General features: G+C 45.0%; 1 protein-coding gene across 1 annotated transcript in view; it reads right to left on the bottom strand.

Moving 5' to 3' along the window:
* CA6 (carbonic anhydrase 6) overlaps positions 1-16,327 on the bottom strand; it is a 34,618-nt gene extending 18,291 nt beyond the window's left edge. Inside the window, exons 1-2 of the mRNA XM_073656933.1 lie at positions 16,147-16,327; positions 15,199-15,381 (exon numbers count right to left, since the gene is read on the bottom strand). Of these exons, the coding sequence (XP_073513034.1) occupies positions 15,199-15,381; positions 16,147-16,249 (286 nt within the window). The 5' untranslated portion in view covers positions 16,250-16,327. The remainder of the gene's footprint in view (positions 1-15,198; positions 15,382-16,146) is intronic.
* Positions 16,328-17,697: the final 1,370 nt, after the last annotated feature.

A 17,697-nucleotide genomic window follows, 5' to 3' on the forward strand; every position in this document is an offset into this window, starting at 1 on the left:
GGGAAGACTGCTGACTTGAGAGATGTTCAGAAGGCAGTCATTGAAACACTCCACACGGTCCCAGAGTCTGGAGGAAGAGTGGAGAGGCCACAATCCAAGCTGCTTGAGGTCTAGTGTGAAGTTTCCACAATCAGTGATGGTTTGGGGAGCCATGTCATCTGCTGGTGTAGGTCCACTGTGTTTTATTAAGACCAAAGTCAGCGCAGCAGTCTACCAGGACGTTTTAGAGCACTTCATGCTTCCCTCTGCTGACAAGCTTTTTGGAGATGGAAATGTCATTCTCCAGCAGGACTTGGCACCTGTCCACACTGCCAAAAGTACCAATACCTGGTTTACACACAACAGTATCACTGTGCTTGATTGGCAGCAAACTCGCCTGACCTTAACCCCATAGAGAATCTATTATAGAGAATCTATGGAGTATTGTCAAGAGGAAGATGAGAGACACCAGACCCAACAATGCAGACGAGCTGAAGGCTGCTATCAAAGCAACCTGGGCTTCCATAACACCTCAGCAGTGCCACAGGCTGATCGCCTCCATGCCAAGCCGCATTGATGCAGCAATTGATGCAAAAGGAGCCCCGACCAAGAATTGAGGGCATTTACTGAACATATATTTCAGTAGGACAACATTTCAGATTTTAAAATCATTTTTCAACCTGTTGTTATAAAGTATTGGAATTTACTGAGATAATGACTTTTGTGTTTTCATTGGCTGTAAGCCATAATCATCAACATTAACAGAAATAAACACTTGAAATAGATCACTCTGTTTGTAATGACTCTATATAATATAGGAGTTTCACTTTTTGCATAGAAGAATTGAATTAAATTAACTTTTTGATGATATTCTAATTTAGTGAGATGCACCTGTACACACCCTCATTATGTTTCATTGTCATGGACCTCACCTGTTTAAAGAGGTATTCCCATCTCCAAGATCCTATCCTAATATGTAGTTGGTGTAATAATAATAATATTAGAAAATATCTCCAATTAGAAATGTTGTATAGTTCTTCTGATAAACTATGTCGGTTACCGCATGTGCAGGGCATTGCAGTATCTTAGGTATCTATGGTTATGACCACTGACAACTAATTAACTGTCACTATATGAGAAGTCATAAACATGGATACCTAAGCTACTGCAATGCCCTGCACATGGGGTAAGCGACATCAGAAGAACTATACTACATTTCTAAATGGAGGTATTTGCTAATATTATTATTATTACACCTACTGCATATTGGGATGGCATCTGAAAGATAGGAATACCCCTTTAATGTCTGGATATGTCTTTTTATATAACTGCAAGACAAAACCCTTTATATGGTTGTACTTAAAAGGATATCCTCATGTTCAATCTTTAGGAGCGCACTGCTCCCCTGACTCCCGGCTTCCTTTTTGCGGCAGTGCGTTCCTGATGATTGATAGTTTGGACCAGTGTCATTATCTCTTGCCGGCTAGAACTCTGCTCTCTGATGCTGCAAGCATAGGTAGCTTTGCCTTTGCAGTGTTGGAAGATTGCAAGGGCACCGAAGCTGGTGAGTAGAGATGAGCGTTGTTCTACTCGAACTGTTCGCCAATCTCAAATTCGAGCTGTTTTGGGCGGTGTTCGAGCCGGTCGGCGAACACGAACAATTTGAGAAAAATTCGGCTGTTCGAGGTTATGTTCGATAACTGTTCGTGCACCAAAATCATAACTGGATTTTTTCTCAGTAATGATGAAAATTAATGTTAATACGCAGTTTGAGTGTACAGCGGGGCGGGGGGAGGGGCAGGGGATGGATCTCTGCAGGAACAATGAAGATCTCCATTTTTTTTTCTCTTTCCCGCATTTACAGTGGGGAGGTGCAATCTGTCAGCCTATCAGCAGCGCACACACGGAGCGAAGTGCTTTTTTTCACACAAGCAAGGGCATGTGTCATTGGCAGTGTATGTCACATGTCCTTGCCCTATAAGACCAAGCCATTTTCCCCGTCGCCACCATTTTCTCACTGCTGCAGCTGCGTGTTAGACGGCACCGCTGTTGCTGTGTGCGCTATACCTTGTTAATTTCAAGCCAATTTTCGCACAAATATACAGATAGCTTGGGAGTAGGGAATAGTTGTGATTGCAGTCCTTTTAAGGACTAGGTTACAGCATTTCCTACGACTTTTATCAGGGAGGTCTGTGCTCTTAAATAGATAGGTTGTGGGAGTAAAGACTAATTGTAATTGCAGTCCTTTTCAGGACTAGGTTACATGAGTTCCTATCAGTTTTTGCCAGGCAGGTCTGTGCCAGTGCTGTGCAAGTTTTTTTCACAGCATTTGGCTGAATCTAGCAAAGCTAATCCTTTTTGGCCTATTGCAGAGTGTGTTAGTCAGTGGAGTAGCCTATCTGTGTTGCAAGATATAACACCTGTGTATAGAATACCAATTTTTTTACTGCACCTAGTGAAGTAAAATCTTTTGGGCATAGCATCATTCTATTAGTCCATCTATACTGACCTCCATCAGGTTGCAAACTGAATATAATTTTTTTCTGCATCTAGCTCTGAAAAAATATTTGGGCTTCTAGCGGTGTGTGGGACTTGGTCTATTAGTCCATCTATACTGACCTCCATCAGGTTGCAAATTAAAAATAATTTTTTTCTGCATCTAGCTCTGAAAAAATATTTGGGCTTCTAGCAATGTGTGGGACTTGGTCTATTAGTCCATCTATACTGACCTCCATCAGGTTGCAAATTAAAAATAATTTTTTTCTGCATCTAGCTCTGAAAAAATATTTGGGCTTCTAGCGGTGTGTGGGACTTGGTCTATTAGTCCATCTATACTGACCTCCATCAGGTTGCAAATTAAAAATAATTTTTTTCTGCATCTAGCTCTGAAAAAATATTTGGGCTTCTAGCAGTGTGTGGGACTTGGTCTATTAGTCCATCTATACTGACCTCCATCAGGTTGCAAATTAAAAATAATTTTTTTCTGCATCTAGCTCTGAAAAAATATTTGGGCTTCTAGCAGTGTGTGGGACTTGGTCTATTAGTCCATCTATACTGACCTCCATCAGGTTGCAAATTAAAAATAATTTTTTTCTGCATCTAGCTCTGAAAAAATATTTGGGCTTCTAGCAGTGTGTGAGACTTGGTCTATTAGTCCATCTATACTGACCTCCATCAGGTTGCAAATTAAAAATAATTTTTTTCTTCATTTAGCTCTGAAAAAATATTTGGGCTTCTAGCAGTGTGTGGGACTTGTTCTATTAGTCCTTCTATACTGACCTCCAGCAGGTTGCAAATTGAATATAATTTTTTTCTGCATCTAGCTCTGAAAAAATAGTTGGGCTTCTAGCGGTGTGTGGGACTTGGTCTATTAGTCCATCTATACTGACCTCCATCAGGTTGCAAATTAAAAATAATTTTTTTCTGCATCTAGCTCTGAAAAAATATTTGGGCTTCTAGCAGTGTGTGGGACTTGGTCTATTAGTCCATCTATACTGACCTCCATCAGGTTGCAAATTAAAAATATTTTTTTTCTGCATCTAGCTCTGAAAAAATATTTGGGCTTCTAGCGGTGTGTGGGACTTGGTCTATTAGTCCATCTATACTGACCTCCATCAGGTTGCAAATTAAAAATAATTTTTTTTCTGCATCTAGCTCTGAAAAAATATTTGGGCTTCTAGCAGTGTGTGGGACTTGGTCTATTAGTCCATCTATACTGACCTCCATCAGGTTGCAAATTAAAAATAATTTTTTTCTGCATCTAGCTCTGAAAAAATATTTGGGCTTCTAGCGGTGTGTGGGACTTGGTCTATTAGTCCATCTATACTGACCTCCATCAGGTTGCAAATTAAAAATATTTTTTTTCTGCATCTAGCTCTGAAAAAATATTTGGGCTTCTAGCAGTGTGTGGGACTTGGTCTATTAGTCCATCTATACTGACCTCCATCAGGTTGCAAATTAAAAATAATTTTTTTCTTCATTTAGCTCTGAAAAAATATTTGGGCTTCTAGCAGTGTGTGGGACTTGTTCTATTAGTCCTTCTATACTGACCTCCAGCAGGTTGCAAATTGAATATAATTTTTTTCTGCATCTAGCTCTGAAAAAATAGTTGGGCTTCTAGCGGTGTGTGGGACTTGGTCTATTAGTCCATCTATACTGACCTCCATCAGGTTGCAAATTAAAAATAATTTTTTTCTGCATCTAGCTCTGAAAAAATATTTGGACTTCTAGCAGTGTGTGGGACTTGGTCTATTAGTCCATCTATACTGACCTCCATCAGGTTGCAAATTAAAAATAATTTTTATCTGCATCTACAGTACCTCTGAAAAAATATTTGGGCTTCTAGCAGTGTGTGGGACTATTTGTATTAGTCCATCTATACTGACCTCCATCAGGTTGCAAATTCAAAATAATTTTTTTCTGCATCTAACCCAGCCAATAGTTTTGGCCTAATACCACAGTTTGGCCACTCAGCTCTGCTCGGTTACCATCCATTGTTTTTTTGTGCAAACAACTCCAGAGTTGTGAATTAGTTAACCACCAAAATGAGTGGAAAAAGGCCTGCTGCTGGTGGAAAGGGGAAAAGGCGTGTTGGGAAGGGGAAAAAAGGTTGTGTCCGTGGGGTAGGTGTTAAAGCAACAGTAACATCTGCAGAAGAAAGACCATCTTCCAGCCAAACTAAAATGTCTACTTCTTTTAGCGGACAATGTGATAAGATCCCTTTCTTACGGCCACGCCAATCGCTACAAATTCCAGATGAGGCACAAAAACAGCAGGTGCTTCAACGGATATCAAGTGCTCCTTTAAGTGGGCTCTCCTCCACATCAACTTCAACATCACAAATACTCCAGTCCTCAAAGGTGTCACCCAAATCGCACTTGCTTCCTCACAGCTCCCAAATCTCCAGCTGCCCGTCTGAGTATGAGGTAGAACAGATGGTTGAGTCTGCAGAGCTGTTTACTCATACTATAGCCTGGGAATCAGAGGTCGACTCCAGCGCTTCTGTGAATCCAGACGAGGAAATGATCTGCACTGATGCCCAGAATCTTTATGAGTCGGATCCAGGACCAGACGCAGAAGGTTCTGACCATAATGTAGACCCTCATTCCCAAACTGTAACTCCTGTTGGTGGAGACAATGAGGAAGACGATGATAAGACTCAAATACCTGATTGGAGCGACAACTTTAGTTTTTTGTCAGGGCAGGAACAGGTTGGCTCTGAGGACGACGGGTGTGATAACGCACAGGGTGATGATGATGAGGTCGGAGATCCCACTTACTGTCAACCCACAGTCAGCCAAGAGATGAGGTCAGCAGAGGAGGTGGAGGAAGATGCTAGTGACGACGAGGTCAGGTTGCGCCTTCCTGGACAGAGACGTAGTACTGGAAGCACGTCAACAACTGCATCCTCAAACACAACTCTGCCTCTCACCACAAGTCGTGGTGGCTCTTCAGGTCGCATGGGTGCTAAGCCTTGCATAGCCTGGGCATTTTTTCAGATCGATAAAGATTACCCAACTCGTGTTATCTGTAACATTTGTCAGCAAAAGCTAAGTAGAGGCCAAAAAATACATAGTTTGAGTACTTCATGCATGAACTGGCACATGGACATGAAGCATAAGTTGCAGTGGGAAGCTCAGTGTGCTACAATGCGGCCTAGCCGGCCGGGCCAATCACCGTCTGCCATATCTTGTGCATCCGCGGCCTCTTCATCCTCTGTGACTGGGGGGACAGCAGTCACACCTGTTTTGGGGCGCAGACCTGCCACCTCTTTACCCGCAACAGCCAGCGTGATTGGCAGGTCATCATTTTCTTTGGAGGTGGTAACACCAGCTGGTGTTGAGCGCTGTCCGACATCGATAGCACCACCTTTGGATCAAGGCAACCTAACATGTCCGCCTGCATCTTCCTCACAGACCGGCAGTTTGCCGGGGACACCCTTATCAACCCCGTCTAAGCACAATAGCCAGCCCTCGGTCCCTCAGATGTGGACAAGTAAAAGACCATTTCCTCCTAGCCATGAGAAAGCTAAGAGGTTGAATTTCACCATCTGCAAGCTCTTGGCTACAGAAATGCTGCCTTTCCGCCTGGTGGACACAGAGGATTTTCGAGACCTTATGTCCGTCGCAGTGCCCCAGTACCAGATGCCCAGTCGGCACTACTTCTCAAAGAAAGGTGTGCCTGCGCTCCACCAGCATGTCGCACACAACATCACCGCTTCTTTGAGAAACTCTGTGTGTGACAGGGTGCATTTCACCACAGACACTTGGACGAGTAGGCATGGACAGGGGCGTTACATGTCGCTGACTGGGCACTGGGTAACTATGGTGACAGCAGGACAAGGGGCTGCTGTCCAAGTCTTGCCGTCCCCACGAGTTGTGCGTCAATCCTTTTTATGTCAAAGTTCCTCCACTGCTTCTGCCTCCTCAACCTCCTCTCGGTCTTCCACCTGCACCCAAAGCCTGTCTGGTCATGCCACAAGCTTTCTAACTGCGCAGAAGGGATCCTGCACACCTCCTTACTATGCTGGCAGTAGGGCTCAACGTCATCAGGCGGTTTTTACATTGAAATGTCTGGGAAATGTGAGTCACACAGCTGAGGAGTTGTGGTCAGCTCTGGAGAACCAATTTCATGAATGGTTGTCTCCACTGGACCTGAAACCAGGGAAGGCCGTGTGCGACAATGCTGCAAACCTGGGTGCGGCCCTTCGCCGGGGCAATGTCACACACGTGCCTTGTATGGCTCACGTGTTGAACCTGGTTGTCCAGCAATTTTTAGCCCACTATCCCAGACTAGATGGCCTTCTGCAGAGGGCACGGTCGCTGTGTGCTCACTTCCGCCGTTCGCATCCCGCAGCTCAGCGACTTACATCTCTACAGAAGTCGTTGGGCCTGCCACTTCACCGGCTAAAATGCGATGTGCCTACCCGGTGGAATTCAACTCTGCACATGTTGCAGCGACTGTGGCAGCACCGACAAGCCCTGGTGCAATACGTTCTGACGTATAGCCTGGGCCAACGAGATTCAGAGGTGGGGCAAATCACGCTGGAGGAGTGGTCTCAGATCAGGGACCTATGCACCCTTCTGCACAGTTTTGAAATGGCGACGAAGATGTTTAGTGCTGACGATGCCATTATCAGCATGACTATTCCGGTGATTTACATGCTGGAGCACATGTTAAACAGAATTCGGAGTCAGGTGGTGGCACAAGAGGAGGTGGAGGAAGTAGAGGAGGAGGAGTTGTATGCGAAAGGGCTAACATCTGCAAGGTCCAGACGGTCGGCAGCACCAAGGCGGCAGGCATGTGAGGGTGGGGGAGATGGTTTTACCAGGGCGCATGGTAGCAGCCAAACTAGTGAGGAAGGTGCAGGAGCCCAGGAAGAAGTGGAGGACGAACTGATGGAAGACTCATCAGATGAGGGAGACCTTGATCACATTTCTGTTGTGCGAGGTTGGGGGGAGAGGACAGAGGAAGGAAGCATGATTGTTACCTCGCCACCAACACAACAGGGACTTGGTGCTCCTGGATGCGCAACACACATGAGTGCCTTCTTGCTGCACTACCTGCAACATGACCCTCGAATTGTGAGAATTAGAAATAATCCTGACTACTGGGTTGCCACACTGTTAGATCCCCGGTACAAAAGTAAATTTGCAGAAATTATTCCTGCCATAGAAAGGGATGCACGCATGCAGGAGTATCAGCAGAGACTGTTGCAGAATCTTACATGTGCTTTTCCACAAAATACCAGTGGTGCACGTAGTGAATCTCACAGTTCCAACTTGCCAACCGTGGGACCGTCAAGTGTTCAGCACTCAAACCGTAACAGAACCACAGTATCTGCTGGTAACATCAATTTTGCGGAATCATTTCACCACTTTTTTAGCCCATCCTTTGCAAGGCCACAGGAGACAAGAAGTCTGACACATAGTCAACGCCTAGAGACGATGGTACAGGAGTATCTCCAAGTAAACATTGAAGCCACGACTGTGTCACTGGACCCTTGCTCTTTTTGGGCTTCCAATCTGGATAAATGGCCGGAGCTAGCCACTTACGCCTTGGAGATCTTGTCATGCCCCGCAGCCAGCGTTCTGTCTGAACGTGTGTTCAGCGCTGCTGGTGGTGTGCTGACAGATAAGCGCACGCGGCTCTCCACTGATAATGTAGACAGACTCACGTTCATAAAGATGAACAAATCATGGATCCGAAACGACTTTTCTACCCCTGTGTCATCCTGGGGAGAGTAAAAGCTTGATGATTGGTTAAAATCACCCTACCAACCGTTTTAAGCTTTCAAATTACTAATCATGTTTATCTGTATCTTGACTGGAAAATAATTTGGGCTTTGTAGCAGTGTGCAGCACTGATCCTATTAGGCCATCTATACTAAAGCTTCACCAGATTTAAAATTAAAAATAATTTTTAGCTGCATCTAGCCCGGAAAATAATTTTGGGGCTCCGAGATGCGCAAGGCACATAAGTGCCTTCTTGCTGCACTACCTGCAGCATGACCCTCATATTGTCAGAATTCGAAGTAATCATGACTACTGGGTTGCCACACTCTTAGATCCCCCAAACTTTTCGATCAACCTTTTCATTTTAATAAAGACCAAAAAAATGGTCATTTTTGAAATTATAAGCATTAGCAGGTTGTTAGAAACTGAAATCAAACAGTTTTCAACTCAAAACTTTATTCTAGGTGATGTTACATTTTCACATAGGACCCCTTGTTCGAAAGGAGCTTCTGAACTCTCTCGTCCATTGAATTTGTCAGGTTTTGGATGGTTTCTGCTTCAATTGTTTTGCATGAGGACAGAATACCCTCCCAGAGCTGTTGCTTAGATGTGAACTGCCTCCCGCCATCATAGACACTCCTTTTAATGATGCTCCAAAGGTTCTGAATGGGGTAGAGGTCAGGGGAGCATGGGGGTCACACCATAAGTTTGTCCCCTTTTATGCCCATATCAGCCAGAGATGCAGATGTTTTATGTGCAGCATGAGATGGTGCATTATCATGCAGAAAAATGATCTTGCTGTGAAATACACGGTTCTTCTTCTTGAACCATGGCAGGAAGTGCTGTTTGAGAAAATCCACATACATTATGGAGTTCATCTTTAGCGCCTTCAGGGATCCTAAAGGGGCCAACAATCTCTCTCCCCATGATTCCAGCCCAAAACATTACTCCACCTCCTCCTTGTTGGCGCTGTAGCCGTGTTTGCGTGGGGTGTCCATCAACCAGCCATCCTCCACTCCATCCATCTGGACCATCGAGCGCTGCACGGCACTCATCCGTGAACAAAACAGTTTTGAAATCAGTCTTCATGTAATGTTTGGCCCACTGGAGCCGTTTCTGCTTGTGTGAAGTGGATAGAGGAGGTCGACAGGATGGCGCATGCACAGCTGCAAACCTCTGAAGGACCCTGCATCTTGTTGTTCGGGGGACGTTGGAGGCACAAGCAGCTTCAAAAACTTGTCTGCTGCTATGACAAGGCTTTTTTGCCGCTGCTCTTTCAACCTGACGTAATTGCCTGTAGGAAAGAGTCCTCAATTTGCCCTTATCAGCACGCACACGTGTGTACTGTGAATCAGCTACATACTTCTTGATTGCCAAGACACTTCATCCTGATCATCGCACAATGTTGATTGTAGTCATGCCTTGACCTAAACACTCCACAATTTGTTGCTTCTCAGCAGCCGACACATCCTTTTTCTTTCCCATTTTGGCAGAAAATGTAGGCTGCTTAATAATGTGAGAGAGCCTTCTTAAGTAGTCTTGCCTTTCATTGGACACACCTGCCAAACTAATTAGCACAGGTGTCTGCAATTGCTTACAGTGATATAAAGAGCCCTGACACACATCACCATCAATGAGTTTAACTGACAAACAAACAAATTCTTCCCTTATCACTCCTAAACACTTTTTGTATAATAATTTGGAACGCAGTGTACATGTGCTTTTCCACAAAACACCAGTGGTTCACGTAGTGAATCTTACAGTTCTAACTTGCCAACCGTGGTCTGTATGGAATTGTTCAATAAAGGGCCCAAAATTAAGATAACATAGATGGGAGAGGTCTCTATGAATAGGAATTCCTAAGTATTTGATACCCTGTGAGGGCCAGGCAAAGGGAAAGTTGGACTGGATGGAATCCTATATGGATTTGGGGAGGGAGACATCGAGGGCCTCAGACTTCGCTGCATTGATTTTAAAATTTTACCATGTAACAAAGTGATCTATTTCAGCCATAACAGCATGGATGGATATATGTGATTGAGTGATATATACTAGGACATCATCAGCAAATAGAGAGCACTTGTACTCGGTGCCTCCCACCTCAATCCACCTAATATTGGGGTTATGGCGAATTGATGAGAGCAGGTGCTCCGTCACTAGGATGTATAAGAGAGGGGACAGAGGACATCACTGCCTTGTCCCATTGGTGATTGTGAAAGGTGATGAAAATGTTCTGACGCACCCCCTGGGCCTTGGGACACCCGGAGCCGGACCCTTTTTGGTGGATGCTGGTGGTTGTAGTCTTCGTGGCGGTGACCCAGTTCCGTGGCTCAGGGCGGTCAAACCAGTGGCGGAACTATTTATGTGGTTTTCATGTTTAAATGTCCGACTACGCCACCCGTGGATTGCGGTCAGAGTGAACCGCCGCTACAGGGCAGACCACTGAGGCTGGTGTTGTGGGTGCAGCAGAGCGTAGCATAACTCCCCACGGGAGGAGTATAGCCTCAGGGCAGTGTATGCGGAGGATGGGGGTGATGGTGCAGGGCAGCAGCAGTAACGACACGGAGTCAGTGATGCAGTTCAGGGCCTTTACTCACAGTTCTTATTATCCAGACCACGTCTGCAGGTAACGGCTGCCCACGTCGTACTGTGCTCACCAGGTGAGGGGCTCAGACAACTCCCAGATAACTTTGGAGCACTTCACAGGACCCCTTTTGTGTGTCCTTTGTCTGGCCTTTCTTACCAACACTTCTGTCCGGCTGCCTCGGGCCTCCTCTTGGTAAACTTGGCGCCAGTTTCCCTGACCCTATGTGGTGCCTTCCTAGCGGGTGTAGCGAGGGGCTGCGCCACATAAAATGTCAGAGCCTCCGGTTTCTAGCTGAGGGTCGTTTCCTGCCTCCACTAGTTCGGGGACCGGTCTCCCCCTTTGGCCTGACCCCTCCACGCAGGTGGATTCGGGCGTGCGGTGGCGACTCGCCCGTCCGCACCCCTGGGATCCCTTCATTCCTCGTTCCTGGAGCCTTCTCCGCTCCTCTTCCTTCCTTCTCCCTCTTCCAGGCCTGGGCCTCTGTTACTAGGCCCGCCTCCGGAGCAGAGCTCATGCAGAGCCCCTGCTCCCTGCCACTTCTGCTCAGACTTCTCTGCACTGAACTAAGATGGTGCCCACCTTTTATACTCCCTTCTCAATGCACCCAGGAACTGCTTCCTCCCTGCTCCTGCACTACAGGGTTCCCCTTCCTCAGTGTTCCCTCCCCCCACTCCAGCCAGGGACAGGGACTGTCGTGCCCATCTTAGGGGCATATTGGTCGCCCTGCCCCACGGCAATGTGGTGTAATGCATGCAGGTGTCGGGTCCTGATCCACACTCCATCCTTACCTGAGAGTGAGATATCACACCTCTGGGTGAGGTGCAATACGTCTGTAGCAACCGAGCCCTCAGGGTGCTACAGTTCCATTTATCTTCAGCCTAGGTGACGTATTGCGATACAGGGCCGTGATTTTGGCTATAAAAGGGTCCCCTAGACCCCTACCCCAAGCTTTTTAAGAGAATCATATATGGCGTGCCAGGAGACTCTATGGAATGCTTTCTCAGCATCCAACGAGAGTATCTAATTACAAATTTTTAACTGCATCTAGCCCAGGAAATACTTTGTGCCTAGTAGCAGTGTCTGCTAGTGAGCGGATTATCCCGGCTGTTAAGCAAGCTGCACCACCTGTAGTTTAGACACTTAATTTTTTCAAAGGAAATGCTTCGGGACCATGGGATACTTAGTGAAGAGCATCAGGAGGCACCCCAAGGCATAGGGGCTGGGACTGGCAGTAGGATGCCTTGCGGTGGACAGCCGAGCTCGATCCTTATAAAAGCTTTTTAACTGCAGCAGCTTTAGTGGACGCTACTGGAGCTGGAATTACCGCGGCTGCTGGCATGAGACTTGCCCTCCAATAGATCCTTGTAAATGGATTTAAAGTGTATTCATTCAAATTAGAGAGACAATTTAAATTAAAAAGCTTAGAGCTGCCTCCACCACAGGGGGGCTCGCTCGACCCACCAGCGGACAGGCACCAGTATTGGGAGAGGGGGGCTGGCCGTCAGGGTTCACCGCGGCTCTGGCACAAACCCGGCGACACGGAGGTGGCACGGGCAGGAGCGGACTGGCCGTGTCGGCTTCTCACTTTTTGGATTTTAGAAGGGCATGACATATATCTGTGTCTCCCCCTCCTTTTACTCCTCCACCTCTTTTATTTTCGCATGACTATATGTACTTGTCACTTTTCCATGTGTTAGTTATGTCTTCTGAGCAGTTTGTCAGCTTTTGGACACCTTTGAAGGTGTTTTCTATGTGTTTCTATGTGTTTTTGTTTGCCTGCCATTGGTTTTAACGGTGTTCGAAGGTGTTCGACGAACAGTTCGACGAACAGTTCGGCGAACACACGGGTGTTCGACGAACCGAACCGAACTCGAACACTACGGGGGTGGCTCAACACTACTGGTGAGATTAAGTATCAGCTTCAGAAGAGACTTTGCAAGCTATATTGCAAAAAAAAAAATTGCCAAACACTGCCCTCCTTGGCCTGGAAACCGACCACCTCTGATAAATTGCTGTGGTGTCCAGTAACCTAGGCAATGAGCAGTAAACGATAAAATGAAAAATTTCGAGATTGGAGAGGATTTTTAATAAGAAGTATATTGCAAAGTTGCTGGTTTTCACAAACACTTTTCAAGGTCACCCGTTTACAATGAGACAACTCCTTTAAATTCATCTCCTTCTGCAAAGCAATAAGCGATGGTGCTCATGTACATAGTTATATTATGACTTGATGATGCGCCCCCTGGGCCAGTGCTGTTAGGGGATACCCGGAACCGGATCAGATGGGGGTTGTAGTCTCCGAGTGGCGGCGACCCGGTCCGTGCCCAGGGTGTCAAACTCAGTGTGTGGCAGTCTTTACAGATGTTATTAAATGTTCTTAGTGTCGACTACGCCACCCGTTGATTTGCGGTCAAAAGGCCGCCGCTGCAGCAGGGTCCGCTGAGGCTGTTGGTATATGTGCAGCTGTGGTAGTATAACCCCCAACGGGAGGGGTATAGCCTCAGGGGGTCAGGTGTAGAGGATGGTGGTTGTGCAGGTGCAGGAGAGTTAGCAAGAAGACTCAGAGTCGGGCTGTGCAGTTCAGGGGTTTTTACTTACTGATGTTCTTGTGGTCACTCTGGCCTGGAGTGACCACCCGAGCCGTGCTGCGTCCACCAGGTCCTGGACTCGGTCAACCCCCAAGCAATTCTGGAGCGTGGTCCTGAGCTCCTGTCTGACTTTTCCTCTCTTCTGGCCGTTCTCACCAGGGATCCACTTATGTCCGGCTCCCTCGGGCCTCTTGGTGGGTGCACCCCTTCTGGGTTCCCTGACCCTATGCTTGGTATGCCTTCCTAGTGGATTTGGTGAGGGTCGTGGCAGATCCTGCCCACGACCTCCGGTTTCTGGCTGAGGATTAGTGGCCTCCACCAGCTTGGGATCCGGTACCCTTGTGTGCCAACCCTTCACCCTGCTGTTTGTATTCTGGGGTCTTGGGGTTCCTTCTTCTTTCTCTCTGGGTCCTTCTGACTCCTCTCTCTCTCTCTCTCAGACTTGGCCTTGGAGCTGGGCCCAGCCGGAACCACAACTCCCTGTCAGCCCTTCTGGCTGAACTCTCCCTCAGCACTCTCCTGACAGACTGACTCACTCTACAAAAGACTGACTGACTGACCCTGATCTAAGATGGTGCCCACCTTATATACTCCCTCTATATGTGAGCTCAGGTGACCAGCACCCAATGAGCTCCTAGCCTTACCCAGACTGCTCCCCCTATCTGCCCCTACACTACTGGGATGTTCCACCCCCCTCCCACTCCAGCCAGGGACAGACACTGTCGTACCTGCACATATACTGGTGGGAGTACCGTCGATCTGTGCCCCGGAAATGGGATGTGTGTAGTGTATGCAGCTATCTGAGCTCAGTTCCACACTCCATCCTTACCCGGGAGTGGAATACCACACCTCTGGCTTGAGGTGTAATACCCCTGTAGCAGCCGAGTCCTCAGGGTGCTACATTGACATAACCCCAAAGTTGTACAAAGCCCCAAAGTAGTACCTATGGACCATTATGCGACCCTTCAGATCCTCAGTATCCTTTTTATCCCTGACTGATCCTTAAAAATTGTTACATGCTTCATCAGATGCCATATTATAAGAATTTCAACCATAAGGAATGGTGCATTATATAGTGGCACACGGAGTCCATTTGGACTTTTAGAAACTTTACAATCACCCGTACATTCTTCTATTCCAGAACAATAAAATAAGAAAAGTAAAAACATAATATCTAATGCATGGCATAAAAGAAAAATATCATTAGTACAGAAGAGTTTATACAATCTGCGGCTATTGATTTCTGCGGGGACGGTCAGAATCCCAATACTCGCCTCTTGGGTGATGTGTTTACTTTTTCCTAAACTAACATTTGCACACAAAGTACAACCACAGAATGTATAATCCCAAATTCACTCTGAACATTGATCCGATGGTTAAGACAAAAGGCCATACTCTGCTCCAAAACATGGACTGGCTGATAAATAATTCTACACTCCATAAAAACAGGGGTAGACAAGGTCAACAAACCTACAGAAGTCCTCTCTATTAGGAGAATAGCACTGCCATAGCCAGTGCTCTTCCGACTCCATTCATACATCCAGCATATTGGTGGTTGTGAGACCCTGCACCGATCTGATAATGATGACCTATCCTATAGCGAAGTCATGAATATTCTATGTCTGGACAACCCCTCTAAGGATTAGTAAAAAGTTACATAAACAATTCACCATACATGTTTGTTGAAGACTTGATAAATACTTCTTTAACCAGGATTAAGTGTCCAGGAGTTTTTGGTTTTCTTTGCTAGAAAATATGGTCAAACTCCATGTAAAAAACTAAATCATAAAAACAAACGTTATCTGATTACCTGAATGGCCATTGTTAGAAATCCGGAATTGTCCATGCAATGGTCCTTCATAGCCGGATAAATCCAGCGGTCCAAGCTCAGAGTTATGGACGACTTTCTTCCTTTGAATGTCAACGGGGGACTGATGGGTTGCAGCACATAAAGGGTACTTTTTACCCCAGTTTGCTTCGTCTACATCTCCCTCTGCAAACAATGAATAATGCATTAAGTCAAGAAAATCACCTGTAAAAAAATATATCCGCAGCAGTAATACTGTGCATTCTCAATTGAGAGGTCATATACCTTTTTATGTAATACTAGATTAGACCTTATACAGACGCCTGTTTTTCACCGACAGAAAATACACCCATTATAGACTATGAATATGGTCACGTATCAGTGTTTTTTTGCTGACTGAATATCCACGGGAAAAAAAAAAAACATATCCATGTTTGATCCATGCTGTAAATCAGAATCACCATTAAAAGCCAGTGGGTCTGTGAAAAAAAACGGATCTAATCCATGTTTTATCGTGTCCATTTTTTAATATCTAATGGATATGAGAAACTTGAATATTTTTTTTTTTGCATTCGAGAAAAACAGATAAAAAATTATAACAGTTCATATTTCTTCTTCCCGTGTGAATGAGACTCTACAGCAAATTAATATATCACTACTGAGCGCAACCATTTCAAAGTATTTTGCCATTTTCTGGATATATTCAGATATTCAGCATATATATTCAGTTTATACATAAAAATTTGCCCACATATCCCCTCGACATTATGTTAGACTACATAGACAAACTTATAAGAATTGACTATGCACAGTGATTTATTCAGCATTATTTGTTGTAAAACATGAATACAAAATTAAGTAGTAATAATAATAATAATAATAAACAAACATAATAATAATAATAATAAACATAAGAATAACATAGCTAGGCTAATCTGATACTTGTCCTACCTTGGTAAGTCCACTCCACCACATGTGAACGACATATTACGACACATACAGACAGTATCACATACAGATTTAGGTGCACGGTTTTCCCCATGGCTGCTGCCATATGTGTGTGACTGATCGGATTCGCAGTCTGCCTCTTATTCTTCAGCTCAGTATATGTAAATAATAATTTAAAAAAAGTCTATGAAATGTTTTCATCCCTCCCACTCCGCAAACACGGTCGTCCCCCACCCACTTGGCTTTTATCTTTAGAGGAAACAGAGTTCAAATAAACTACAAAGCTGCCCTAAGAGGTTTGTATTGATTGACAGCACAGGCTTTTATCAGCTTGGTCTGTGTCATCATCCTGTTCTGTGTTATTAATCTACCCAGTACATACTGGTCTGTGCACACTTCACTGCCCTGGATACAGCAAAAGCTCACACACGCCTATAGAGTTAGAAGAAATGTTCTCCTCTCCACTTTCTCCCCAAAATTACATTTAGGCTATGTTCACATGCAGCGTTTTTTTTTGTTTTTTTTCGTTCAGCATTTTTTTTTTTAATGCAAATTAAAACCTGCTTTTTACATACAATACCAGCAAAAACTCTGAGATCTCAGAAATCTCATGCACATGCTTGCTCACTTTTTCCTGATTGATTTGTAAAACTGCAGCATGTCAATTCTTTCAGCGTTTTTGCATTTTTTTTTACCCATAAAAAGCAATGAGAAAGTGCAAAAAAAAAAAACACAACAAGCTTTTTGCAGTGTTTTTGGTGAATAAAACTAACTTTATTAAACATGTACTGTAGAGAAAGCACACATGTCCAAATAAAGTGTAAAAAATGCAGCAAAAATGCTGAAAAACGGGTGATTTGAGAGAGTAGGTTTTGGCTGCAGAAAAAAAGCACAGCAAAAACGCTGCATGTCAACATAGCCTTAGGGTACTTGCACACGTTGAGTATTTGCAACAAAAATTTGTGCACCAAAACCCCATTTTTTGCAGGAAAAACGCTGCTAAAATATGCACGTTTTTTGGCGCATTTTTGATGTGTCTTTTCCATACTTTTTTCCCCATTCATTTGAATGGATGAAAAACGCTGAAGGAATTGACACGCTGCAGATTTGAAAGTTTTTCAAATCTGTAAGGAAAAATAAAAACAGTAAGTGAAATGAGATTTCAGAAAACTCATTTATTTTGCTGACATTGTAAACTGTAGCATTTTGGTGCAGAAATTTCTGCAGCAGATAGTTAACGTGTGAACATACCCTTGGTGTGAAAAAAAAACTGGCCATTTTGCTCTTAATAAGAAAAGCATAAAAATAAGTGTTCAGTAGTGATGAGCGAGCTTACTCGCAAGTATTCGGTACTCGCCCGAGCATCTCACTACTCGAGATGCTCAGAGCTCGCCGAGTACTTGCGAGATGCTCAGGCGGATGCTCGGGTCAACATGCATGGATTCCCTGCCACTCACTGTATTGCCGAAGCCATGTTGGTTGTGGCATTACAGTGATTGGCTGGCAGCACAGCGTCATCAGGTCTATATCAGACCTGGCGCCGCTGTGCTTGTC

This window comes from Phyllobates terribilis, unplaced genomic scaffold, assembly GCF_046119375.1.
Source record: "Phyllobates terribilis strain yellow unplaced genomic scaffold, ASM4611937v1 Scaffold_12__6_contigs__length_324123572, whole genome shotgun sequence".
Classification (NCBI taxonomy): Eukaryota; Metazoa; Chordata; class Amphibia; order Anura; family Dendrobatidae; genus Phyllobates; species Phyllobates terribilis.